Source organism: Gopherus evgoodei, chromosome 16 (genome assembly GCF_007399415.2).
Source record: "Gopherus evgoodei ecotype Sinaloan lineage chromosome 16, rGopEvg1_v1.p, whole genome shotgun sequence".
NCBI classification, from domain to species: Eukaryota; Metazoa; Chordata; order Testudines; family Testudinidae; genus Gopherus; species Gopherus evgoodei.
Window position 1 is genome coordinate 967903 of NC_044337.1, and position 27547 is coordinate 995449.

The window sequence follows — 27547 nt, forward strand, 5'->3', positions numbered from 1 at the left end:
ACCTCACCCGCCCCCCCCCGGCCTGCGCTCGCCCCGCCCCCCCCGGGCCTGCGCTCGCCCCACCCCCCGCTTCACCTCACCCGGCTCCCCCCGGGCCTGCGCTCGCCCCACTCCCCCCGCTTCACCTCACCCGGCTCCCCCAGGCCTGCGCTCGCCCCCCCCACCTCACCCGGCTCCCCCGGGCCTGCGCTCGCCCCACCCCCCCCGCTTCACCTCACCCGGCTCCCCCCGGGCCTGCGCTCGCCCCACTCCCCCCGCTTCACCTCACCCGGCTCCCCCCGGGCCTGCGCTCGCCCCCCCCACCTCACCCGGCTCCCCCCGGGCCTGCGCTCGCCCCCCCCCACCTCACCCGGCTCCCGCGGGCCTGCGCTCGCCCCGCCTCGGCTCACCCACGAGCCCCGCCTCCCGCCAGCCGAGCGCTCAGCCTGACCGGGAAGCGGAGGGGCCGAGCCGCGCTCTCCCGGCCGGCTGCTCGGTGTGCGCTCGCTGAACGCTGCAAGGCCAAGCCCCAGCACGGTCCCAGCTGGGGGAAGCGGCCCGGGTCTCCCGCTGCGCGCTGAGGTGAACGGTGAACCGCCCCGAGCGAGGGGCGTGCGGGGAGAGGCTGGCGTGTTAGCGCAGCCCTGGCGCCTGGGAGCCTGGTCCCAGCTTGTCACTGGGGGCCGTGGTTGAGCTGCCTGGCTTTGCTGTCCCCCCAAGCGCTGCTGCCTGTTTCGAGACACCCGGATCCCTCGTGTAACCAGAGAGGGCTAGAGGTGGGCCTGCTACTCGCTGTTCTTCTCTGTAAATCCTCTGTTGGGGAGGGACGTTATCCAGCGGGGTTTGGTTTCCCTTGTGCCCTTAGCACTGCGCTGCATAGCTAATGTACCGTGCGCTCCGGGAGAGACCTAGCACCTCTGTGCGCCTAAGAGAACCAGGGCTTTGTAGGGCAGCACTGCCGGAGGCTTGCTGGGCTTGCTTCTCCCAGCATAGTAGCTGTGCTGCATTTGTAGCTTCTCAGGAGACAGGCCACGCAGGGGCAGCTCAGCTGTGCTCTGCACGCCCCAGTCAGGGTCACTGTGTCTTGCCCCCTGCTTCCTTTCGCTGTTTCTCTTACCTTCCTTTTCTGTGCTCTGCTCCTTTCTAGGCAGGATGAGCATGTTCTGACATGGCATTGCAGTGCAAGACTCAGACTCTTCAAGTGGTAGACACTGAGTACAGTGCAGATGCTGTGGAGTGGTGCCCTGTGGAAGGCTGGCATAGCATCCTGGTTTGTGGCACCTACCAGCTAAAGAAACCTGATAGAAAGGTAAGTGAAAGAAATGATAGTAGCAGGAGGGCTGATTGAACAGCAGTGACATAGGCCAGTTCTGACCTCTTATTCATTGTGTGGACTGAGTTCAGCTTCCTTGAGTTTTCAGATTACTGCTGAGAATAGGGTATGGGGTATTACTGCTGAGAATAGGGTATGCTGAGAATGGGGTAGCAGCAAACTGCACAGATGTGAAATCTTGTTAGGACACAACATAAGAGAATAAGAGCCTGACCTAACCCAAACTCCCAGATTCAGACAAGCCTGAATTCAGGGAAATATCTTCCTGGATTGAAACTGCTTAGCTCACATCCATTTCTGACTTGTATTATGCATTTGTCTGCACTAGGAGGTGGGGTAGTTCCCTTGAAATGTATCTCATCTTCTGATTGCACATGGACTCTGGGTGCATGCTACTATCACCCTGCTAAGGCCTACATGTGGGAAAAAGACTCAAAATTGAGTGAGACAGGCAAACTATCAAAGTTGTCAGCTGTAGAGAATGTGAAAGGCATTTCTGTAGCATAAATATTGTCTATAGCCTCAGTAAAAAGCATACAAACAAAAAATCAAACCCTCAATTGTGGAAGGATAGTTGTGCTCTAAAGCGAGGCTTATGCCCTGTAATGAGGGACAGTGAAGAGGCTGATTCAGTATATCTCTGGTTGTAGTTTTGGGATTTTGTGTTGGTCTGTTCTTTGTTGCTACTTTTACTGAAAATGGAAAATCAAAAATAAAAAGAACTCTGGACTTGTTAGAAGAAGTCCTCTGTGTTTGCTACTTGTTTCCAGTATGTGAATAACTGTAAATACAGTGTTGTGTTGGTCATGGGGTTGATGCTGGAACTGTAGGGAGGGGTCCATCCATGGGAATTCAGTAAAGGATCTGGCCCTTTATATTGTGCTGATCTCTGGTAATTTGGGAATGTTTCATTGTGTGTGTGATGATGTATCCCATAATGCTTTATGGGAATATGACATAATGAGTATGTTTTATGCTACATGTGCCATGTAACATATCTCTGTAAAGGTTATGGTTTACTGACTCTATTCATCTTATTTGTACACATATATCATTTTTGTTCTTAAAGTTAGGAATATTGACTGTATGCTTGCTTGATTTCTAAGGCCTTGGCTACACTTGCGCATTATAGCTCAATAAAGCTGCCAAGAGCACTCTACCTCACTCCCCGTCCACAGTGGCAAGGCACGTAGAGCGCTCCGACTTCGTGGCTGGAGCGCTCCTGGTACTCCACCTCCTCGAGAGGAATAACGTTTGTTGCGCTGTCACTGGAGCGCCGTGGCGCCAGTGTGGACACCTAATGCTCTCTGATTGACCTCTGGAAGTGTCCCACAATGCCTGTTTCAGCCACTCTGGTCATCACTTTTGAACTCTGATGCCCTGTCCTCAGGTGACCAAGCGTCAGACCTGCCCTTTAAATTCCCTGGGGATTTTGAAAATCCCCTTCCTGTTTGCTCAGCCAGACGTGGAGTGCTCTCAGCGCATCTTTCCAGGTGGCCATGCCTCCATGTGCCAGGCGATCCCCAGTATGGAGCAGTGGCGAGATGCCTATCCCTATCAGTGTTTGGGTGGGGGAAAGCTGTGCAGTCCCAGCTGTGCTCCGGCTGTAGGAATTACGATACCTTCAGGCACATATTAAGGGCCATGAAGGACAGGGCCCATGGCTGGGATGCAGTGCAGTGTTGGGTTAAAGTAAAGGAACTATGGAATGCCTACTGCAAGCCCATCAGGCAAACGACTGCTCTGGTGCTGCCCCCACAACCTGCAAATTCTACAAAGAGCTGGATGCGATACTTGGGGGCGATCCCACTTCCGCTGCAACGACCACCATGGATGCTTCCGAGCCCAGCACAGCAATGTGGGGGGAGTAACGTACGAGCAGTGGTGCTGAGGCGAGGGGAAACACCCCAGAATCCCTAGATGCAAGCAGCCAGGAACACTTCTTGAGCCAGGAGGAAGACAGCCAGTCGTGGTGTCCGATTGCTTGGGGAAGGACAAACAACAGAGGAGGTTCCTGGTAAGCGGCTTTCTTTTCAGGAAGGAAATTTTTACGTATGGGCTCTTTAGGCGAGGATGGGGGAGCATTGCTGCACACAGGCAAGCTGCATATGGGCCAGGGAGGAAGCCGCATTGTAGGAGAAGACCCTCCGTTGCTTCCCTGTTCACCCTCAGCAGCAAGATATCTTCCAGTACGAACTCCTGTGGAGAATGTTGGCACAGTATTCAGTATAGGTTCCTCTTGCAGCTGTTGGCTCTTCTCTGGGTTTCTGTGCCTTGGGGACAGTACAGCCATGAAACAGTCAGTCCCCATGGATCCTGTGCTTACTCACCATTTCTGGGGCTCCCACGAGTTATGTGCGCTCGTTTTGGGACAGACCACGTATGGTTTTTGTGATTGCCCTCCTTAAGTGCGGGGAAATCGTTGCTCTGTCTGGTGTGTACAATGCTGCCTCTGTTAAGTGTTGCATTTTGCAAGAAGTCATGCAGCCTGTAAATGGGAATCGAAAGGCACAGACGTGGAGGGAGAGTGAAAGGACAATCCACCAGGAAAATGCAAAGCACCGGCAGCAAAGCATGGAACGGCTGATTAGCATAATGGAGCGCCAAGCGGACTCTATCCCGGCACTCGTCGCTATGCAGACAGAACACCAGCGCACTTGCCCCCCTGCAGCCCTTGTCCCAAAACTCTTCCTCTTGTGCCCCCATGTCTCCTCCAACCCGATTTCCCCAACATCCGGGTTCTTACCACCCCCAACTGCCTCCTACACCCATAGCTTTACCACCCACCCACAAAAACTACGACCCTTATTCACTGCACTCAGCCCCCCTCAACATGCCTTATAGCCATCCTAAAGTGCAGCACTCCGTGCACAGCACTCCAAACAGTATTTGAGAGTATGAAATCAGGATATACTGAAGCCTATGAGTGAACCTGTCTCCACCCCACTCCCTTGCCCTTTTGGTAATTCTGCGTTACTTTGTTTTATTTCAAGAAATGAATTTTCTTTTCAATAAATGGAGTTTTTTTGCTTTGAAAACATTCTTTATTAGTGCATAAAGCAAAATATACCTTAGCCCAGGAAAGCAACAAGCACTGCAAGTCAGTGTACCAAACATAGCCACTACATTCAACTTCCGTGCAGAGCACCAGACATTACTGGTGGCTTTCAGCCTCAAATTGCTCCCTCAAGGCATCCCTAATCCTTGCGGCCCCACACTGGGCCCCTCTAATAGCCCTGCTCTCTGGCTGTGCAAATTCAGCCTCCAGGTGTTGAAGTGCGAGGCCCATGCCTGAGTGAAGCTTTCACCCTTCCCCTCACAAATATGGAGGGTACAGCACGTGGATATAACCACAGGGATGCTGTCTTCGGCCAAGTCCAGCTTCCCATAAAGAGAGCGCCAGCGGTCCTTCAAATGGCCAAAAGCACACTTCACAGTCATTCGGCACTGGTTCAGTCTGTAGCTGAACCATTCCTGGCTGCTGTCCAGGCTCCCTGTGTAGGGTTTCATGAGCCACAGAATTAAAGGGTAATCAGGGTCTCCAAGGGTCACAATGGGCATTTCGACTTCCCCTATGGTGATCCTCTGGTCTAGGAAAAAAGTCCTAGCTTGCAGCTTCTTGAACAGGCCAGTGTTCTGAAAGATGCGCGTGTCATGCAACCTTCTGGGCCAGCTTGCATTAATGTCAATGAAATGACCACGGTGATCCACAAGTGCCTGGAGAATCATGGAGAAATACCCCTTTCGGTTAACCTACTCGGAGGCTAGGTGGGCTGGTGCCAGAATAGGAATATGCGTCCCATCTATCACCCCACCGCAATTAGGGAAACTCATTTGTTTAAAGCCAGCCACAATGTCATGCATGTTACCGGAGTCACAGTTCTTCTGAGCAGGATGCGATTAATGGCCCTGCAAACTTGCATCAACACAATTCCAACCATCGACTTTCCCACTCCAAACTGGTTAGCGACCGATCGGTAGCTGTCTGGAGTTGCCAGCTTCCAGATTGCAATAGCCACGTGCTTCTCCACCAGCAGGGCAGGTCTCAGTCTCGTGTCTTTGTACCGCAAGGTGGGGGTGAGCTCAGCACACAGTCCCATGAAAGTGGATTTTCTCATCCGAAAGTTTTGCGCCACTGCTCGTCATCCCACACTTGCAGGATGATGTGATCCCACCACTTTGTGCTTGTTTCCCGAGCCCAAAAGCAGCATTCCACAGTGGAGAGCGTGTCTGTGAATGAGACAAGCAATTTAATGTCTTATGCGTTACACGACTCGATATCATCGTCGGACTGCTCACTGTTACTTAGGATCTTAAGCAGTAACTTGACTGCCAAACGAGACATGCTGGCGAGACTTGTCAGCATGTTCCGCAGCAGTTCGGGCCCCATTCCCGCAGACCTGCACAGAAACTGTTGAAAGATGACGCCAAATGTGGACGGAAACACAGGGATTGCTGGGATGTGAAACGATGCATCATGGGGCTTTGAGACAGGATCCAGAATGCCCCGCACTCCATGCCCCCTTCCCATAAGCCACAGCGCCAGAATGGGAAGAAGGGCTCTGTGGGATAGCTGCCCATAATGCACCGCTCCAAATGCTGCTTCAAATGCCACCAATGTGGTCACACCAGCACGCTTGCAGCTCTCAGTGTGGACAGACTGGAGAGCTTTCCCTAGTGCACTCTCCGAAGGCTGGTTGAACCCAAAGCGCTCTACATCTGCAAGTGTAGCCATGGCCTAATTAAGTTTTGTAAGGCATATGAACAACTTCTTTAGAAAGGAATTCGCAAAGTTAAGTGCCCAGTCAAGAGGCACTTAAGGAACAATGCATCTTCAAATGCTCCAATCCACATAAGAAGTCTTCCTGGAGACATACAAGATATCATGTGGACAATGGCTTCTGCCTGTAAAAACTGTGAGTCATGCATGGACATATGACTTGCCCAGGTGACTCCAGAACTCTCTTTTGGAGCTGAACTTTGCATAGGAGAGAGGAGGGGGTCTCCACCCACAGGAGAGAGTCTATTTTAGTCCGTGGGAGACCCCTCCAAGTGGTCTTCAGCTGGCTAAAGAGAGAGCCTCCCCACCCCCCGCGGATACTCGAAAGAAACTGGAACAAAGGAGTGTGAGTGATTTCTGCTAGTCCAGGTCCAGCAGACTAGTCTGTAAAAGGAAGCTTACTGGAACTGGTGAGGTGGTGTTTGCATTCAGTTTCTTAGACATAGACTTGTGTGTTTTATTTTATTTTACTTGGTAATTCACTTTGTTCTGTCTGTTACTTCTTGGAATAACTTAAATCCTACATTCTGTATTTAATAAAATCACTTTTTACTTATTAATTTACCCAGAGTATGTATTAATACCTGGGGGTGGGGTGGGGAACAGCTGTGCATATCTCAATCAGTGTTATAGAGGGCGAATAATTTATGAGTAAAACAGATTTATTTGGGTTTAGACCCCACTGGGAGTTGGGCATTTGAGTGTTAAAGATAAGAACACTTCTGTAGCTGCCTTCAGTTAAGCCTACAGCTGTTGGGGATGTGGTTCAGACCCTAGGACTGGGTTTGCAGCAGTCTAGTGGGTCCTGAAGTCCTAAGCTGACAGGGCAGGAAAACAGGGATAGAAGTAGTCTTGGCACATCAGTTGGCAGCCCCAAGGGGGTTTCTGTGAGCCAGCCCGTCACAGTGTGTCTGATATTTTCATGTAAAGTGTGGTTCTACTCTGAAAATCACTGTAAAATTGGCATGGTGAATTTCACATTTGGTTTCTCCTAGTGACTTCAGATACAAGGTGCTTGGTTAATATATAAAAAGGTGTGTGGTGGTTGTTTGTCTGCTTCTCCCTGCTAGCTGTACAAACTCACTCTGAGAGCTGACAGTGAAGCTGGGCTCTTCCTATCTCTTTCATGACCACCCGTAATAAAGATCATTTGGGCCAAATTATGCCTTCAGTGACACCTGGCTTTCATTGGCCTTCAGTGAGTTACTCCGGTGTGGCTGATTAAAGTTGGGTAACAATTTTGGTGATTATGTCCAACATGGAATAGATCCCAATTCCTCCTTTCATAGTTTTGTTAGCTGTGAAAGACTATTAGGAGTAAAACACAACTAAAAAAACTACAGTTAAAATTAGCATCTCTGAATCCTTAGAGCTGGCAAAACTGCTGAGTAAGTAGTGATCAATTTTACAGTCACTTTTTTTTTTCAAAGTGGAACAGCACTTTGAATTGCTTTCATCAAGTGACTGGGCATTACCCTCTTCGCTTGCATACTCCCGTATTGAAAACCACTTCCACTGCACCCTCAGCATAAACTATCAGAGAAGTAGCTGTGTTAGTCCGGATCTGTAAAAGCAGCAAAGAATCCTGTGGCACCTTATAGACTAACAGACATTTTGGAGCATGAGCTTTCGTGGGTGAATACCTACTTTGTCAGATGCATGTATTCACCCACAAAAGCTCATGCTCCAAAATGTCTGTTAGTCTATAAGGTGCCACAGGATTCCTTGCTGCTTTTAACATAAACTATGTTCCTATCTGATCTTGAGAACTAAGCAGTGGACTTGTGTGGGAGACTTCCAAGGAATGCCTAGGTGATGCATGATGCTCGTTCAATAGGTGGCATGCTTTTTTCTGAGTCAGTCTTGAATCAGTGCTCCAGCATGGTGTTAAGAGGAGCTGAGCTGTGGGAGGGTTGCCTTTCTGAAAGGTGCAATACAAAAGTATTGAACAGCAAGTACACCTATATTCCTTCTCAGTTAACAAAATATGGGAATCTAATACTCCTTTCTGCCCTAAATCATTGTTGAGTGTTGCTGAAGGCTGTTAAACAGCTGCAGAGTCCCATCCCAGAGCTAGGTGAAGTGATACAGTTATCCCTTACCTGCCTCCTAACAGAGCTTGGGGCCTGATTTTTCAGAGTTGCTGAGGATGTGTAGATATCATTGGCTTTTCCAGGAGTGGTGGCTGCTTGACATCTCTGAAAAATGGCACTGCTAGTGACTTTCCCAAGGTCCTGCAGCAAATGATTGGACAAATGACCAGGAGGAGTATAAAAATATTGCTCAGGCATGCAGGAGTGAAATCAGGAAGGCCAAATCACACTTGGAGTTGCAGCTAGCAACGGATGTTAAGAGTAACAAGAAGGGTTTCTTCAGGTATGTTAGCAACAAAAAGAAAGTCAAGGAAAATGTGGGCCCCTTACTGAATGAGGGAGGCAACCTAGTGACAGGGGATGTGGAAAAAGCTAATGTACTCAGTGCTTTTTTTGCCTGTGTCTTCATGAACAAGGTCAGCTCCCAGACTGCTGCACTGGGCAGCAGCATGGGGAGGAGGTGACTAGCCCTCTGTGGAGAAAGAAGTGGGTCAGGACTATTTAGAAAAGCTGAAAGAGCACAAGTCCATGGGGCCGGATGCGCTGCATCCGAGGGAGCTAAGAGAGTTGGCGGATGTGATTGCAGAGCCATTGGCCATTATCTTTGAAAATGCATGGCCATCCGGGGAGGTCCAGGATGACTGGAAAAGGGCTAATGTAGTGCCCATCTTTAAAAAAGGGAAGGAGAAGGATCCGGGGAACTAGAGGCCAGTCAGCCTCACCTCAGTCCCTGGAAAAATCATGGAACAGGTCCTCAAGGAATCAATTCTGAAGCACTTAGAGGAGAGGAAAGTGATCAGGAACAGTGAGCATGGTTTCACCAAGGGCAAGTCATGCCTGACTAACGTAATTGCCTCCTATGTTGAGATAACTGGCTCAGAGAATGAGGGGAAAGCAGTGGATGTGTTATTCTTGACTTTAGCAAAGTTTTTGATACGGTCTCCCACAGTATTCTTGCCAGCAAGTTAAAGAAGTATGGGCTGGATGAATGGACTATAAGGTGGATAGAAAGCTGGCTAGATCGTCTGGCTCAGCGGGTAGTGATCAATGGCTCCATGTCTAGTTGGTAGCCGGTTACAAGCGGAGTGCCCCAAGGGTTAGTCCTGGGGCCGGTTTTGTTCAATATCTTCATTAATGATCTGGAGGATGGCGTGACCTGCACTCTCAGCAAGTTTGCAGATGACACTAAACTGGGAGGAGTGGTAGATATGCTGGAGGGTAGGGATAGCATACAGAGGGACCTAAACAAATTAGAGGATTGGGCCAAAAGAAATCTGATGAGGTTCAACAAGGACAAGTGCAGAGTCTTGCACTTAAGACGGAAGAACTTCATTCACTGTTACAGACTAGGGAGTGAATGGCTAGGAAGCAGTTCTGCAGAAAAGGACCTGAGGTTACAGTGGATGAGAAGCTGGATATGAGTCGACAGTGTGCCCTTGTTGCCAAGAAGGCTAATGGCATTTTGGGCTGTATAAGTAGAGGTATTGCCAGCAGATTGAGGATCGTGATCATTCCCCTCTATTTGACATTGGTGAGGCCTCATCTGGAGTACTGTGTCCGGTTTTGGGCCCCACACTACAAGAAGGATGTGGAAAAATTGGAAAGAGTCCAGCAGAGGGCAACAAAAATGATTAGGGGGCTAGAGCACGTGACTTATGAGGAGAGGCTGAGGGAACTGGGATTGTTTAGTCTGCAGAAAAGAAGAATGAGAGAGGATTTGGTAGCTGCTTTCAACTACCTGAAAGGGGATTCCAAAGAGGATGGATCTAGACTGTTCTCAGTGGTAGCAGATGACAGAACAAGGAGTAATGGTCTTAAGTTGCAGTGGGGGAGGTTTAGGTTGGCTATTAGGAAACACTTTTTCACTAGGAGGGTGGTGAAGCACTGGAACGGATTACCTAGGGAGGTGGTGGAATCTCCTTCCTTAGAGGTTTTTAAGGTCAGGTTTGACAATGCTCTGGCTGAGATGATTTAGTTGGGGATTCATCCTGCTTTGAGCAGGGGGTTGGACTAGTTGACCTCCTGATGTCCCTTCCAACCCTGATATTTTATGATTCTTTGTTGTTGGTAGAGCTGGGAACTCAACACAGTGAGTGCTGACTCTATCCCCTGCTCTGACTGGTAGAGCTTGGTTTGCTTTCTGACAGGGTCTTTGAGGGAGAAATGTTATAATATATGAAGGAGGTGAGAAAATAGCCCCTAAGCTTACAGACTTCCTTTGCCCTTGTTCGATGCAGCCTGGTGTAAACCCCAGTGAGAGTGATGAGCCCCACACACGTCTGGGTCGCCTCTACATGTATCACTATAGTGAAGAGCAGCCTTTCCTCCCACTGACTGAAATTCAAAGGATTGAAACTGCTGCCATCCTAGACATCAAATGGTAATGCTGGCTAGTGGGTGGGGGGAGGGGGGGCATCAGGCTCCTTTGGCACTTGTGGCCAAGGGTTACCTGTGCCTGGACTGCTGCTGTAGGTGTTCTTTCTCTCCAACTGCCAGTAGCTTCTGCTGCAGTAATGAATAAGCAGCATTTGGTGATCACGGTGCTGTAAAAGGTCTCTGCTTTTAGTTTAATAACATTTGTAGTATTAGTCTGTTCTAGGATGAAAAATATCAGTAAGGCACTGCTAGCTCTCAGTGTGGGCATTCCACACTTGAGCTGTGCCTGCTGCTTATCCAGTCTGGGGGCAGTTCTGTCCGTGCTTGTGGTACCAGGGGAAGCAGCAGGATAGACAGTAGCAGCTGGGGGTGCTAGCTCTTCATTGGCTGTGAAAACTAGTTTTAAAGCTCTGACTCTTTTAAAATTAATTACTCCCACCCCCCCGTGTGCGCATGCACGCACACACACACCAAAAGGGCAGCTGAAGGGCTAACAGGAGCAATGCAAGTTAAGTTAGTTGCAGTTAGAGAGTATGCTGCCTGGCTGAGACTTGTCAAAGAACTTTAGAAAAAACGAACAAACAATATAGCTCCTCCTTCTGGACTGTTTTCTTTTCCTCTAATGCAAGACATGGACTTGAGTTTAAGACCTCTTTGTCAATTACTCTTCCAGGTGCCACATTTCCGTCGCACAACATCCCATGTTGGGCATTGCAAATGCCAATGGAACTGTGGAGCTCTGCCACCTGACTGGAAGTGAGGTAGGTGACTGGGATGAAAGTCATTAATGTAAATTCCTCTAGCTTCATTGGTCATGTACAAAGGCTGTGGTGTTACTGAAAATGGTGTCAGAGGCTCCATGGTGCTTTCAGTGACTTCAGGGCTAATGTGTTCAGTTTACAAGTGAGGGTTTTTTTTTGTGTGTGTGGCATTTTTCCTAAATGCAAATGCCAACAATTTGTCCCTAATATCTGGGAGTCAAGCTTGCCTCTGTCTATCTGTGAAGAGTGGACGGTGAGGGGAGAAACGGAGAAGGGGTAGGGAAATTAGGACAGACAGAGAGCCTGGGGTTCTTCAATGGCTGGGGAGAAGAAACAACTGTTGAAAGAGCAGTTGGCGAGATAGAACTGTCATAGAAGCCCAAGTATCAGGAGGCCAAACAAATAAAGTTTTGAGGAGGAGGCATGGGGCATTGTTAAAGGCAGCATAGAGATTGAGTGTGAAGAAAGGACTCTGTGAGGAAGAGGTTATTGATGACTAGATGGCAGTTTCAATGGAGTGGAGAGAGCAGAAGCCAGCCTAGGAATAAGTTAGGACACTGTGGCTAGATGGCCCTCTAGCCACAATGAGGTTTGAAATAGAGGAGCTGCTGGGATGGATAGTTGGGGAGTCAGTGAGTTTAAGTACAGGAAATGGGAGGCACCTTATGTGGATAGTAGTTCTTGTATCTGGCACTTCAGTGGCTTATATGTTATGATTTTTCTCTTCTGTAATGCCAAGGATCCTAAAATTCTCCAGGGTATGAACCTACAGCATCCACAGAATGCAGCCACCTGTGGGGTCCTCCAGTGAGGGGTGAAAGAGCAATTAGATACTGTCTGTGTGGTGGTTTCTGTCTTCCTGATTTTGATCGATTTCCTTTTCTCTCTAGTAGAAGAACAGCTGCATGTTGGAGCCACTCTGCAGTGTTGATTTAGGAGCACAATGCATTGCTTTGTCTCTGGACTGGTCCACAGGACGGGAGCAGTGGTGAGGAGGGGAATAAGTATGGCACTCTGGTGTGTGTGTGTGTGTGTGTGTGTGTAAGACACTTCCACCATCCCTGCTCTCAAGAGGCTTAGAATTGCCTTTGAGGCTCCTTCATGCAGAGACGTTTGCTGTGGGGTCTCTGCATATGAACCATTAACAAGGAAATGGCTTGGCAGCTTTAGTGCTTGTGTAAAATCTAAACTCAACTTAGTCTGAGCCCCAGTAGTCTCCTGTAGTGGGGAAGCTGAGAAACTCAGTCTAGAAGTGGCTGCTCTCCTATCTTCTCTCAGAGTTGATTCCAGGAATGTCCTCACCATGTAAAATTAGTTAGATATCACCCTAAGGCTGAAGGGAACTGTTTGTTTTCAAAGTTAGGGGGAGAGAGAAGTGTGGATTGAACACAGGGCTGGGAACCAGGGGAGTTCTATAGTTGACATTGTTTAACTTAATTTGGAATAGTTTTTTAATTGCTTGTGTCCATTATACTGTGTCTGTGCATGTTGTTTAATGAATTGACAAAACTTCTGGCCTTGGGCAAGTCCCTTTGTGTATATCTTTTCTTCTCCATCTTTAAAAAGGGATAACCACTATCTGTGTTGATTCAGAGGGGCATCCCTGTAAAGTCTGTTGCTGCTGCTTAATCACTTGGGAAGCAAAGGCCTTCTACCTCCCATGGGGCTGAACATGCAGCATCTGCAGCATTCCCAGCCCCTGCAGACCCAGTGAGTGGGAGAGCAGTGTGGGAAATTGCCTCACAGGACAGATGAGACATCTTAATGGGTGTTTCAATAGCGTTTTGAAGCTGACAGGATACTAAAGACCTTATTTCAATTAATTGTTCCAAATCAGTATGAGATGATCATTTCCTGTTTGAGAGCAGGGAGCTGGGATTGTGAATATTGCCATGCTTCCCGTGCAGTTTAGACTGAAGATGAAATCCAGCTCTTAAGAACAGGGGACTGGTGCACTCTGCAGATGCCCAGCATTGGTGTCTGTTTGGAAGCCTTGCTCCCCTAGTGTTGCTCCATGTCTATGTTAATAGACAGACACTCATCATTTGTGTGTTAACTAGTCTTTTCAGGGTGTAACGTGGCTGCAGGTGTGAAGGAGAAAGTCACTGGATTAAATGCTGGGACATGAGTTGTCTTAAACGCTAACATGTTGTCTGTCTTTCCTGCTGTAGTGGGCACCCACTGAGAGTAATCAGCAGTGATTCAAAGGGGAAGCTGAACCTACTTTCAATAGATGAGTCTGCTCCTTCCGTGCACATTCTTAGCCAGTGGAAGGCTCACAACTTTGAGGCCTGGATTGCTGCTTTTAATTACTGGGACACAGACATTGTGTATTCAGGTGTGAACACTAAAAGCCTTTTCTTGGGGGAGGGGCAGGAAAATATCCTATAGATACGTGGCTATCAAAATACCCATTTCCATGGTGGCTACTTCTCTTTTCCCTCCTACCCTTTGCATGTGCATCATGATGACACTTCTTGCTGCTGCACCAGCCAGCTGACATCTTCTCAGTGTTTGTGCCATTGCTTGGAAAAATAATCCTTGAAGGAGTGACTGTAGGAAGTTGTGGGTATTGAAATGCCCACCCTGACTGTTCATTAGCCAAGATGGAGTAGTACATTGTAGTCAGAACAGGAAACTGAAGTGAGGGCTCTGGGATTCTAGTTCCAGCTCAGCTGTTGACTTAGAGTTTGATCTTGGCACATCACTTCACTTCTCTGAGTGTTGATATTGTGAAGTGGAGATACCTCCATAGATGGTTTGTGAGATTCAACTTATGTTTGCGAAGTGCTCTGAGATGCTTGGAAGAAAGGTGCCAAATAAATGTTAACTACTATATACTTCCATTTAGGTAGGGTTCTTTCTAACCCTTTCCCCTCCCTGATCCTACCTCACACTTTTGGATGAACTGAAATCTTTGTGGTACACGGAACAGCTCTGCCCTTCATTCCATTGAAAAACGCAAGTCCTGCTATGATCTTCTGAGTGCAACAGTAGTAAGGGCATTGTCTCCAACTCTAGTCATGCTCCAGAGCTGTCAAATCTCAGCTTCTTCTATAGTGCACTGATTTCCCAACTAGTGTTAATACAGAGACAATCTTTCCTTGTACAGGTGGAGATGACTGCATGCTGAGGGGCTGGGACACCAGGTGCTGCCCAGAAATGCCTATCTTCACCAGCGAGAGGTAACTAAGCCACTCAGACAGATGGCCATAGAATTATAGTGCATGACTGACTATGACTAAAAAGTGACAGAGTCCTGTGGCACCTTATAGACTAACAGAAGTATTGGAGCATAATACTTCTGTTAGTCTATAAGGTGCCACAGGACTCTTCGTCGCTTTTTACAGATCCAGACTAACACGGCTACCCCTCTGATACTTGACTATGACTAAGTATGTTCTCTCCCATAATTCCAGTTAAATTTAAATTTCAGCTTTTAACCATTCAGGGCATGTCATGATCTTGTCCATCTGTGCAATTTGTTCTCTTAGAGATGTCTCTTAGAGGAGAGTCTATTGATAGAGATTCTCTAGGGTTTAGTCAGGAGGAGAGGATGGAAGAGGAGAAACATTCATATAAAAAAGATTCAGACACATCAGAAAAGGGCAGACAAATAAACAGTGACAAATTTTTAAAGTGCTTGTACACAAATGCTAGAAGTTTAAATAATAAGATGGGTAAACTAGAGTGCCTCACATTAAAGGAGGATATTGATATAATTGGCATCACAGAAACCTGATGGAGTGAGGACAATCAATGGGACACAATTATTCTGGGGTACAAAATATATTGGAAGGACAGAACAGGTCGTGCGGAGGGAGAGGAGGGGAGTGGCACTATATGTGAAAGAAAATGTAGTATCAAATGAAGTAAAAATCTTAATCGAATCCACATGTTCCATAGAATCTCTATGGATAGTAATTCCATGCTCCAATAAGAATATAACAGTAGGGATCCGTTGTCAACCAGCTGACCAGGACATTGATCGTGACTATGAAATGCTAAGGGAGATTAGAGAGGCTATCAAAGTAAATAATTCAATAATAGCGGGGGAATGTAGTTATCCCCATATTGACTGGGTACATGTCACCTCAAGACAAAATGCAGAGATAAAATTTCTCGATACTTTAAATGACTGCTGCTTGGAGCAGCTGGAACAGGAACCCACAAGAGGAGAGGCAATTCTTGATTTAGTCCTGAGTGGAATGCAGGATCTGGTCCAAGAGGTAACTATAACAGGACTGCTTGGAAATAGTGACCATAATATAATAACATTTAACATCCATGTGGTGGGAGGAACACCTCAACAGCCCAACATTGTAGCATTTTATTTCAGAAAGGGGAAGTATGCAAAAATAAGGAGGTTAGTTAAACAGAAATTAAAAGGTACAGTGACTAGAGTGAAATCTCTGCAAGCTGCATGGACGCTTTTCAAAGACACCATAATAGAGGCCCAACTTAAATGTATACCCCAAATTAAAAAGAACTAAAAAGAGCCACCATGGCTTAACAACCATGTAAAAGAAGCAGTGAGAGATAAAAGGGCATGTCTTAAAAAGCGGAAGTCAGATCCTAGTGAGGTAAATAAAAAGGAGCATAAACACTGTCAAATTAAGTGTAAAAATGTAATAAGAAAAACCAGAAAGAAATTTGAAGAATAGGTAGCCAAAAACTCAAAAGGTAATAACAAAATGTTTTGTTAAGTACATCAGAAGCAGGAAGCCTGCTGAGCAACCAGTGGGGCCCCGGACGACTGAGATACAGAAGGAGCACTTAAAGACGATAAAGTCATTGCTGAGAAACTAAATGAATTCTTTGCTTCAGTCTTCATGGCTGAGGATGTTAGGGAGATTCCCAAACCTGAACTGTCCTTTGTAGGTGACAAATCTGAGGAATTGTCACAAATTGAAGTGCCATTAGAGGAGGTTTTGGAACTAATTGATAAACTTAACAGTAACAAGTCACCAGGACCAGATGGCATTCACCCAAGAGTTCTGAAAGAACTCAAATGTGAAATTGCAGAACTATTAACTATGGTTTGTAATCTGTCCTTTAAATCAGCTTCTGTACCCAGTGACTGGAAGATAGCTAATGTAATGCCAATATTTAAAAAGGGCTCTAGAGGTTATCCTGGCAATTGCATAACTCAGTACCGGGCAAATTAGTTGAAACAATAGTAAAGAATAAATTGTCAGACACATGGAAGAACATAAATTGTTTGGCAAAAGTCAACATGGTTTCTGTAAAGGGAAATCCTGTCGTACTAATCTGTTAGAGTTCTTTGAAGGGATCAACAAACATGTGGCCGAGGGGGATCCAGTGGACATAACATACTTAGATTTTCAGAAAGCCTTTGACAAGGTCCTTCCCAAAGGCTCTTACGTAAATTAAGTTGTCATGAGATAAGAGGGAAGATCCTTTCATGGATTGAGAATGGTTAAAAGACAGGGAACAAAGGGTAGGAATTAATGATATATTCTCAGAATGGAGAGGGGTAACTAATGGTGTTCCCCAAGGGTCAGTCCTAGGACCAATCCTATTCAATTTATTCATAAATGATCTGGAGAAAGGGGTAAACAGTGAGGTAGCAAAGTTTGCAGACGATACTAAACTGCTCAAGACAGTTAAGACCAAAGCAGACTGTAAAGAACTTCAAAAAGATCTCACAAAACTAAGTGATTGGGCAACAAAATGGCAAATGAAATTTAATGTGGATAAATGTAAAGTAATGCACATTGGAAAAAATAACCCCTCATCATATTATATGTATAGTTGGGGCTAATTTAGCTACAGCTAATCAGGAAAGAGATTTTGGAGTCATTGTGTAGAGCAGTGGTTCTCAAACTGGGGCCGCTGCTTGTTCAAGGGAAGCCCTTGGCGGGCGGGCTGATTTGTTTACCTGGCGTGTCCGCAAGTTCAGCTGATCACGGCTTCCACTGGCTATGGTTCGCTGCTCCAGGCCGATGGGGGCTGCAGGAAGGGCGGCCAGCACCTCCCTCAGCCTGCGCCTCTTCCTGCAGCCGCCATTGGCCTGGAGTGGCGAACTGCGGCCAGTGGGAGCCGCAATTGGCTGAACCTGCAGACTCGGCAGGTAAACAAACCGGCTTGGCCTACCAGGGGCTTTCCCTGAACAATCGGCGGCCCAAGTCTGAGAACCACTGGTGTAGAGTTCTCTGAAGATGTCCGTGTAGTGGGCAGCGGCAGTCAAAAAAGCAAACTGGATGTTAGGAATCATTAAAAAAGGGATAGAGAATAAGATGGAGAATATCTTATTGCCCTTATATAAATCCATGGAACACCCACATCTTGAATACTGTGTACGGATGTGGTCTCCTCATCTCAAAAAAGATATACTGGCATTAGAAAAGGTTCTGAGAAGGGCAACTAAAATGATGAGGGGTTTGGAACGGTTCCCACATGAGAAGAGATTAAAGAGGCTAGGACTTTTCAGCTTGGAAAAGAGGAGACTAAGGGGGGAATATGATAGAGGTATATAAAATCATGAGTGGTGTGGAGAAAGTAAATAAAGAAGTTATTTACTTCTTCCCATACTATAAGAAGTAGGGGCCACCAAATGAAATTAATGTGCAGCAGGTTTAAAACAAATAAAAGGAAGTCCTTCTTCACACAGTGCACAGTCAACCTGTGGAACTTGTTGCCTGAGGAGGTTGTGAAGGCTAGGACTATAACGGTTTAAAAGAGAACTAGATAAATTCATGGTGATTAAGTCCATTAATGGCTATTAGCCAGGATGGGTGAGGAATGGTGTCCCTAGCCTCTGTTTGTCAGAGGGTGGAGATGGATGGCAGGAGAGAGATCGCTGTTAGGTTCATTCCCTCTGGGGCACCTGGCATTGGCCACTGTTGGTAGACAGGATGCTGGGCTGGATGGACCCTTGGTCATAGAATATCAGGGTTGGAAGGGACCTCAGGAGGTCAGCTAGTCCAACTCCCTGCTCAAAGCAGGACCAATCCCCAACTAAATCGCTAAATGGTCCCCTCAGGGATTGAACTCATAACCCTGGATTTAGCAGGCCAATGCTCAAACCACTGAGCCATCCTTCCCCCCAAATAAAAGACCAAAGGAGGGAAAGCAGCACTGTTTCTGCCTGGTCTGACCCAGTATGGCCATTCTTATGTTTTCTTGTTCTGCTGTCTTTGGTTGGTTAGCTGCCACTTTGAGCGCTAGGTCATTTGGATTCAAGTCGTGGGATTGGTGCCCAGCCAGGGATTTGGGGGAGGTGGCGGGGAAGGGATCTTGCCTCTTTTCCTAGACTTTGGAGTGGCAGTGGAGCAACTTCCTAACCTCTATGGAATCTTTGTGACTGGAGTAGTCTCCAGCCTCTGTGCAGGGAGGATTGGCAGGTGGATGTTCTGGCTGCATCCTTGTCCCAGACAAAATCACTGCTACATGGTAGCATGTATGGATTCCTGTGGAGCTGGAGCCCATGGAAACATGGGAGTGCATGGCTTCCAAGATCCCTCCCGTCTCCCTGTCTTCCCCACCCCTCACTTTAGGCTGAGTTTTCTATACCTGTGGTGCTGGGGCCAAGAGTTCCCCCAGTCATAACTTGTAGATAATGCTTAATCTTCTGGATGTTAAATCAAGCCAGTTGTTGCCTCCAACTCTGGAAGAATTTGAATGCATCTCACTTGATGTGTAAAAACTAATGTGCCAAAGGGCTCTGTAATGGATGGGACACCTAGGGTTGAGAAGGGGACATAGGTTTGCAGTATGAAATGATAGCAAAATGGTCCACCATGCAAATTTGGGCTGCATATGTAGAGGCCTCACAGTACAGGGAGGGGATAGTCCCTCTCAACAAAGCTGATGATCAGATGATGGTCAACACCTGGGCCTCTCAGTAGCAGAAAGATATTGATACATTGGAGAGAACTTGGAGAGGAGCAATAAAAATTGATCAGGGAGCTGAAGGGACTGACTTGTGCAGGAAAAATAAGAGCTATAGGAAACATGTTCAGCTTGCATAAGAAATATGGGGGGATATAAAGCTACCAAGATTCGAAAGGTCTAAATGCTAATTATGGAGTAGAATTAGGATGGTACAAGGAACTGGGATAAAAAGATGTGCCCATCCATAATGGAAAGGAAATTGAGGCAAAATTTAAGCTAGATAGAAGAAAGAACTTCCTGGCAAGGCTCTGTTGGGCTCTAGAATGCTTTTCTCCAAGGGAAGTGGTGAAAAATCCGTCACTGGACTAAATGCTAGAACAGGGGTAGGCAACCTATGGCACGTGTGCCGAAAGCAGCACGTGAGCTGTTGTAAAGTGGCACTCACACTGCCTGGGTCCTGACCACCGGTGCGGGGAGCTCTGCATTTTAATTTAATTTTAAATGAAGCTTCTTAAACATTTGAAACCTTATTTACTTCACATGCAACAATAGTTTAGTTATATATTATAGACTTATAGAAAGAGTTCTTCTAAAAAGGTTAAAATGTATTACTGACATGCAAAACCTTAAATTAGAGTGAGTAAATGAAGACTTGGCACACCACTTCTGAAAGGTTGCCGACCCCTGTGCTAGAAAATATCCTGCACTAGCCTCTCGGAAATGGAATGACCTATTAAATTCACCAGTTCATCTCAGTCTGGGATTCTTTTGCCTCCTGTCCTCTCTGTACCCCCCACTAAAATGGTAGAGGTGGGTTCTTCTTAAAAGAAGTGGATTGATGGAGACCAACAAAACTCCCAAGAGTAACATTATCTGCATTTTAAAATGACTAAAGACAGGGCAGCTTTTTGCTAAACTTTTATTTTCTCTCTCCTCCCATCTTTTTACATTAATTTCTTTTGTAGTTGTGTTTTATTAGACATACCCTACAATTAAAACCATGTGTACCACTTTTCAACTAAGCTCTGTTTATAATCCTGATAAGACACTGTGGTTTATTGTTAGTTACTACTTGGGGAACTATATCAACTTCTCTGGCATGCAGCTATTTTGCAGAAACCCATGCCACATCATGCCATAAATTTGTTCCTCTGTGAGTCTTGGAATTTCTGCCAATGAATACTCTCCTGCTAGAAAGCTGTGTGGCAGGAGTATTGCTCTTAAGAAAGCTCAAGACACACATGGGCACTAGCAGAGTTTATATTTTCTAAGGCTAGAAGGAACCAATGTGATCATGTAGTGTGACCTTCTGTAAAACAGAGGCCATATAAATTGACCTGAATTAATTCTTGTTTGAACTAGAGCATATGTTCCAGAAAATCATCAATCCGGATTTAAAGATTGCCGCAAGTCTTTTTCATGGTCACTGCTTCTCAGGATAGAATCCCTCTACCTGTCAATATGGCCTAGATATAGGACATTACATTTGGCTATATTAAAATGCATATTGTTTGCTTGCACTCAGCTTACCAAGTGCTCCAGATCGCTCTGTGTTAGTGGCCATTTTGTTCAGTATTTATCACTCCTCCAGCTTTGAGTCATCTGCAAACTGATTTCAGTTTCTTTCAGATCGATTAAAATATGTTAAATAGTATAGGGACAAGAACTGATCCCTACAGGACCCCACTAGAGACACAACTGGATACTCTGCTGAACATGAGCTCCGAGTGCAACGCTGTGGGCAAAAGGGCTTATGCGATTGTTGGATATATAAACAGGCAACTCTTGAGTAAGAAAGTTACATAACCTCTATATTTAGCACTGGTGCAACTGCTATTGGAATAGTGTGTCTGGTTCTGGTGTCCACAATTCAAGAAGGATGTTAATAAATTGGAGAGGATGCTCAGTGATGATTCCCTGTTTACATTTATATTTTGAGACCTGTCAGTTAGGCAGCTTTTAATTAATTTAATATGTGCCATGTTAATTTTGCATTGTTCTAGTTTTTAATCAAAATATCATGTGCTACCAAGTCAAACACCTTACAGAAGTCTATTACATCAATGCTATTATCTTTATCAACCTAACTTGTAATCTCATTGAACAAAAAATTAAGTTAGTTTGACAAGGTCTATTTTCCATACCCCATGTTGCTGGGTATGAATTATATTACAGGACTCAATAAATTAAAAGAGGGTATCAACTGTTCCATTATTTTATTTGGAATTGGCAAAAGGACTACTCTCTTCCTGTGTACTGCACTACAATCACCATCCCGGGGTTTAAGGCTGTCCTTAACTCCTTATTGTAAGAAGCTTTGTTGCAATGAAGGTCGCCATAGAGCTCTCCAATTTTGAGAACAAAAGAAACTATCTTCTTACTTTGTGCACTCTTTCTTGGTCTCCATTCTCCTGATGCATGTTGTTCCTCTGCAGACATTCAATGGGCGTGTGCAGCATTCAGTGCAGTCCACACCGGGAGTATCTTCTGGCTACAGGAAGGTGAGTTATCTCTAGATGCTCTTACCTGACATCCCCCACCTGCCTCATTATTTGCAGTCCATGGCTGCTTCCCCAAAAGCTCTTGTGGGAAGAGGCTGACATCAGTGGAGTGTCGTGGAAAGTGCATTGCATCCTCTTTATTACTTCTGTGCACTATGCACTAAAATTCCTTTGCTGGTCTGTGCATGTTTATTTGTGGTGTCTGTTTCCAGCTATGACGAACATGTTCTCCTATGGGACACCAGGAATATGAAGCAGCCATTGGCAGACACCCATGTTGAGGGTGGAGTTTGGAGGCTGAAGTGGCACCCAACACGGGAGCACTTGCTGTTGGCTGCTTGCATGCATAATGGATTCAAAATCCTTGACTGCCAAGGAAGTATGGGTGAGTGTTCAATAGAGCAGGAAAGGATGTTCTTCCCTCTCCTCCACACACTGCTGTTCATCTTCCCTGACTACAGATGGAAGGGAAGGCCAGTGGATGCTACTGCACTAAATAAATGGTAGAAATATATTGTCAAGAAGCCTAGGTGTTCAATTCACTTGTAAGAACTCCTTGCTTGACATGTGTACTCCTCTATACTTCCCCTGATGGACCAACAATTTTATTGTACCTTTTTGGAGTGGTCTCGCCAATCATAGTGCAGGGACACTGTAACTACCGATTTGTACTACTGTAACTAGTGTTCAGTCATATTATGCAAACCCTTGCATTCTGGCATGAGGGTGGTAGCCATTCATGTGGCCACTTCAGTTTATTGCTTCATCCAAATGATAGGATGACGAGACACTTCTGAATGTGTGATTGCCTGTTAGATGCTTTGTATTAACTTCGTAATAACTGTATCCTGAGCTAACAGGTCTGCTATTGAGAAGGTTGGTTGTTGCCTCCAACAACCTCCAAACCAGTCCAAGCACAGTTACTGCCCAGTGTTTAGGTGTTAGTTATAGCCTGCACTTGTGTTCAGGCCATGTTACACAGGACTGCAGTCAGATTCTTGGTTATGCCAGTGTCTGGCTGTATGACCTTGGGCAAGTCACCTAACCTCTCTGTGAAAAGGGGATAATACTTCATGTTGGAAGGGGTGATGAGGATGAACTGGTTCATATCTGTGCAGCACTTTGAAGTTGAAAAGTGCTATGATTGGTTAGTGCTAAACTCTGATTACCTGATCACTTAAAATGTGCTCTCTACCTCATAGAATGGAAGGCCAGATGTTCAGTGGGGACAACCACCTGCCATAAAAGAACATAGTGTATAGGTCTTGGCAGTTGTAGCATTTTCAGTTTCTGTGTGAGACTGCTTTCATGGTGCCTCTCCTCTGAGCCCTATAAGAGCAGCATAGGCATGCTGATCCTCTTTTCCCCTCCAATGAGCTGAGTGAAGATGAGGCTATAAAGAGGCTGTAGAATGTTGATGGGGAGAACTTCCTTTTTACCATTGCCTCATATCTTCTTGTAGGTGTCTGAATCTTTTTGTTGTGTGAAGGAGAACAGTAATCAGTAACACTTGGGGTGGAATAGGGGAATTCTTCTTGACTAAATTGTCAGCACTGGAACAGCTAGCAGACAAGCTACCTGAAACTGGGATTTGCAACTTGATTTCCACTTATTCTTCTTTTTAGCAGAAAACACTGAGGAATGCACTGTTGTGTCATCCTACATCTTGCATAACTCCTTGGCTTATGGAGCTGATTGGTCAAGACTCTCCCTAAGGGATTCCTTGGCTGCAAAACAGGACCCACTTTCTGCACCCGAGTTGTCTGAGGGACCAGTGGCAAGTTCGGATCAAGGAGGCAAGAAACTGGATCTGCAAATCCAGAACCTGAAGATAGTTTATGAATCTCCTACAGCTACTTTTGATGTATTGTTAGACGAGGAGGGTGAAGGCACCATCTCCCAGGTCAGACCAGAGAGTGGTTCTGATCCTCATTCTCAGTGTCGTGATGGAAGGGGATTGGACATCAAGCGTGATCAAACTGAATTAGCAAAGGGTCAGAGAGAGAGCAGCATCCTAGCGACTTGTTCATTTTATGATAACATCCTACATGTTTGGAAATGGGAAACCAGTCAAATCAACCCTTCAGAGTAAAATATTAAATATTATTCCTAATCTGAAACACAATTTCACTCGAACAGCCTTGAAAAGTCCCTCTCTCTCAAATGTCCCAGAGGGAAAGTATAGGAGACTTTTTTGTATTGAGAACGGTATCTGCAGCCTATGCCCAGTATAACTTCCACTGGGGTTTTTCCAGTTTTATTGCCTGGGAGCTCATAGCTCCTGAATTTCTGAAGACCTGTACCGTTAAATTAAGGCAACTACATTCTTAGTGTTTTGTGTCTAACTCTGACTAAACCAAAATGAATAGTCTCTGCTGCCTTTGCTGAGGGACATAGTAAAACATAGGTGCTTCTACTTGGCTGTCCTTTACTGTTGTGATTCAGAGTGACAGTGGTGCATTTCAGGGGATGCTTCTTTAGGCATGAAATATACCTCCCTTGACAACTAGTCTGCGTTTGTAAGTCTTGCCTCCAATTCCAGAGTTGTGGGTGGGTGCCACCTTTCTTTGTCCCTCTCTCCCAACAAAATCCGCCCCATCTCACATCAACCAAACCTTGCTGCAGCACTAAATTATATATGCACACTGTTACATAATAACCACAAAATTTGGATTTGAACGTTCAAGGGTTTTATATGGGTGTTTAAATACAAGCATAGGTCACTGGCTTGTTTTGTAAACTGCCATATGCTGTGAGGACATGCTGCACAGGGAACATGTTTATAGTGACTTTGGATACAGAGAAATTCCTTTTAGAATGAAATCCCAGATTGTCTCAGTGTACATGACAGAACAGATTGCAAGTGAAGTTGTGTACTGAAAAGTGTCTTTATCATGAGAATTCTGCTGTGGCTGCATATGTGTAATTTTACACCTAATTTACTGCATGAGTACAAGTTGATTTTCAGGTTATCACTTGTCAACAAACACCACTTGGTTTTGCATGATCACACAGTGAATCTCATTGTATATTATTGCTTGCAGCAAAGAAACCCTTTAAAAAAGCAAACTCTGCAACAAACCCATATCCAGAGAGTGAGACCTATAATATGAGACTAGGGTCAAATCAGATTTAAAAAAAAGGTGCAAGTTTTTCAGCTTAAATCTTATAACCCTCAACCCGTTGGTAGCACTTCCTGATGTTCTTTAAAAATATAAAATTATTAATAATGCAATCCTAAATAGGATGTCTCCAGAATTACTTGAGGTTGCCCTGTTGGATTCTTACTATGAAATACCAGTAAAGCACTACATTAATGGGGCACTACCCTGGTGTTCCTGATTACCATCAACCAAAACCCAGCTTAAAATAACTTCTATCTTGGATGGTTTTTCTTTGAGAATCTTAATGAATCATTAGCCTAGAAGGGAAGAAACACCAGCAGCAACTATAGTTTTTGTAATAGTAAATACATATAGCTATTAAAACCATGTACAGAAATAACTAATCTTAATGTGCAAACCCTTGTTTGAGGGTACCATGTGTATTTTGGCACACCTCTTATTTTGAGTGCTGTTTTATGGAGATGCATATCAGCATTGTGAACAAAAGTTTTTGTTAAAAAAACTATTTTTGGATGTTTCTAAAATAAAAAGTTTAAGTGAGTTATGTCTCTCTTCTTATTTATCAGTTGAAAAGTTCCAAGGAAACTCAAATATATTGGTCCTGTTCTGTGGTATCTGCTGCTGGATTGCACAGACAGTTTAGATTATTGTTAAACAGATACCCACCAAGCAACACACACACTGTTGCTTTTATTTTGCATGTGGGATGATGCTGTTGCTGAGAACCAAGACTGAAGAACAAGAAACCATCTGGGATTAGTCTACCAAATGCGAAATGATGCTGTCTGAGAGGTAGTGAGAAGAAATGAAGAATAGAATTGGAGGGATGACAGATTTTTGGATGAAAATGTGCTATAGAAGGGAGAAGTATTTATTATGCAGACTAGCTGTGATTCTTGACCAGAAGATGACTTTTAGATGAGATTAGCACAGTATGTTCATTTTTAAAGCTATGGAGTCAAACTATATTTTTGTTAGGTGAAATCCAGCTATACCAGTGTGGGTTTGTTCCGTACAATTGTGTTAGCAAATCTACAGTTAGGTGGCCCAAGTGCCAAGTTTCTGACTGTTACCCTCATTTACAGTATTAACATTTTGTGTTTAATGTAGCTATTAAAAAGACATTCCCTTTCTTGAAGAGTTCACTGCCTGACTGACAATGATCAAGATAGGACTCCGAGAACAACATCTGGAAAGAAAAGGATGCAGAAGGTAACTTAGTATACATTGTTCAGTTTAACAGAGATTTGCTGTTGGGGAAACTACCCCTTTCTCCATCCCTGCTAATAATTATATCCCTCCCTACTATCCAAAATAATCTGAGTCAACTTCTGCACCCTGCTGTCTAGTGGGTTACTGATAGTGATCCTCCTCAGAGGGTGGACATTTTGCTCAGCAGCTAGCTTACTCTGTCTGTAGCTTCCATTATGAGTTTAACAGTCTAATCCCTATATTGACTGGCTCCTATATTCAGCCTTTCAGTTCTTTGCCTCCTCATCCTTAAGTTGCTGTATAGCCTGTGATGGCTTTGTCTTCCAAGAGCTGCAGCATTGTTGGAATTCCTACTGTCCTTAGTGCATTGAATAGTATCAGTTAAATTCAATGACACTATTCTTGTAGGGCTAGAAGAATTTTGCCTTTAATCTAATTTGAAAGGACTTCAATACTTTTTCATTGGCATGTCAGTGACTTTTAAGAGCTTGTAGCGCATTTGGAGCTAGTGAAGCTTTGCTAGTGTTCACAGAATGTGCTTGCATCTACATAATTTGCTAGACTGGAAAGTGCTTTGTATTGTTCGGTCTTACAAAAAACACTTGATGAATCCATAACATACGTCCAACCATTTCAGGCTTATCCCAGGATAGCTGTGAACTGAAAAAACATTCTAGGTAACATGCATTTCCCAGGACCCTTGTGCTTCAGAACTCCTGAGTGGAGATGGGTGATTGGATTTTTTGTATGTTACTGGCTATTCTGAAAACATTGTTTCAGGTTGAACCCAAACAAACTGTTCCAAAACTTTTGCTGAATCAAAAATTCCGATTTTGGGCATTCTGACATGCAAAGGAGTAGTAGATTGATAAAATGGCCAGAGCATGAGGACTCTCATTATAACCGTTAGCCTACTGGTTGCAATGTTTCCCCAATGCTGGGTCCGAACTAACAATGGGATGTGGGAAGGGTCAATGTGGTGCCCCACAGGTGCTCCCCAGCTTTCCAATGGGCAGCAGCAGCATGAAGGAAAGCCTCTGAGAGACACATGTGAAACAGGAACAGACTACTGACTCTATTTGGCTCAAGCCACTTTCTCTGTACTGTTGCCTAGATCCTGCTCTGGGCAGCAGGCAGTGGGGTGGAGAGGTATCTGGGTACTAGTCACACAGAAGAAATGGCAAGAGCCAGCAAGTGGACAGTCAGCAACCTGGAAGCAATTGCAGTCCAGCTGTGAGGGGATAGGAGCGGACCAGGACTGCAGGGAGAGCAAGAACAAAGGAGAGCCAAGCAGGTTTGGGGGCCAGAGGGCTGCAGGACTCAGTAGGAGGGACAGGACTAGGAGACAGAGGGGAGGGGGAGTAATAATGGTGGGTCCCCAAAAAAGACACAATACAGGTGGTTGGTCACTTTAGTAAAAAGTTTGGGAGCTACTGGATTCAGGTATCAGAGGAGTAGCCATGTTAGTCTGGATCTGTAAAAGCAGCAAAGAATCCTGTGACACCTTACAGACTAACAGACGTTTTGGAG

The 27547-nt window shown here is 45.4% G+C and overlaps 1 protein-coding gene across 4 annotated transcripts; it reads left to right on the plus strand.

Moving 5' to 3' along the window:
* Positions 1 to 413: 413 nt before the first annotated feature.
* Positions 414 to 27524, plus strand: DPH7 (diphthamide biosynthesis 7). 4 transcript variants are annotated; one of them, XM_030535381.1, is made up of 10 exons: positions 414 to 755; positions 1127 to 1288; positions 10423 to 10565; positions 11235 to 11322; positions 12216 to 12310; positions 13494 to 13660; positions 14435 to 14507; positions 21615 to 21680; positions 21893 to 22065; positions 23306 to 27524. In XM_030535381.1, the coding sequence occupies exons 2-10, from the start codon at positions 1148 to 1150 to the stop codon at positions 23770 to 23772; spliced, it is 1413 nt and encodes a 470-aa protein (XP_030391241.1). In that variant the 5' UTR covers positions 414 to 755; positions 1127 to 1147; the 3' UTR covers positions 23773 to 27524. The 4 variants fall into 4 exon arrangements, with proteins under 4 accessions (XP_030391241.1, XP_030391244.1, XP_030391242.1 ...); XM_030535384.1 differs by having other exon boundaries at positions 23309 to 27524; XM_030535382.1 differs by having other exon boundaries at positions 1131 to 1288.
* Positions 27525 to 27547: the final 23 nt, after the last annotated feature.

Bases quoted from the DNA above. Each gene is read 5' to 3' on its own strand.
- DPH7 (XM_030535381.1), top strand. From the start codon at position 1,148: ATGGCATTGCAGTGCAAGACTCAGACTCTTCAAGTGGTAGACACTGAG. The intron at 10,566-11,234 runs GTAATGCTGGCT...TTACTCTTCCAG, and splicing joins GCCATCCTAGACATCAAATG to GTGCCACATTTCCGTCGCAC. The intron at 11,323-12,215 runs GTAGGTGACTGG...TCTCTCTAGTAG, and splicing joins GCCACCTGACTGGAAGTGAG to AAGAACAGCTGCATGTTGGA.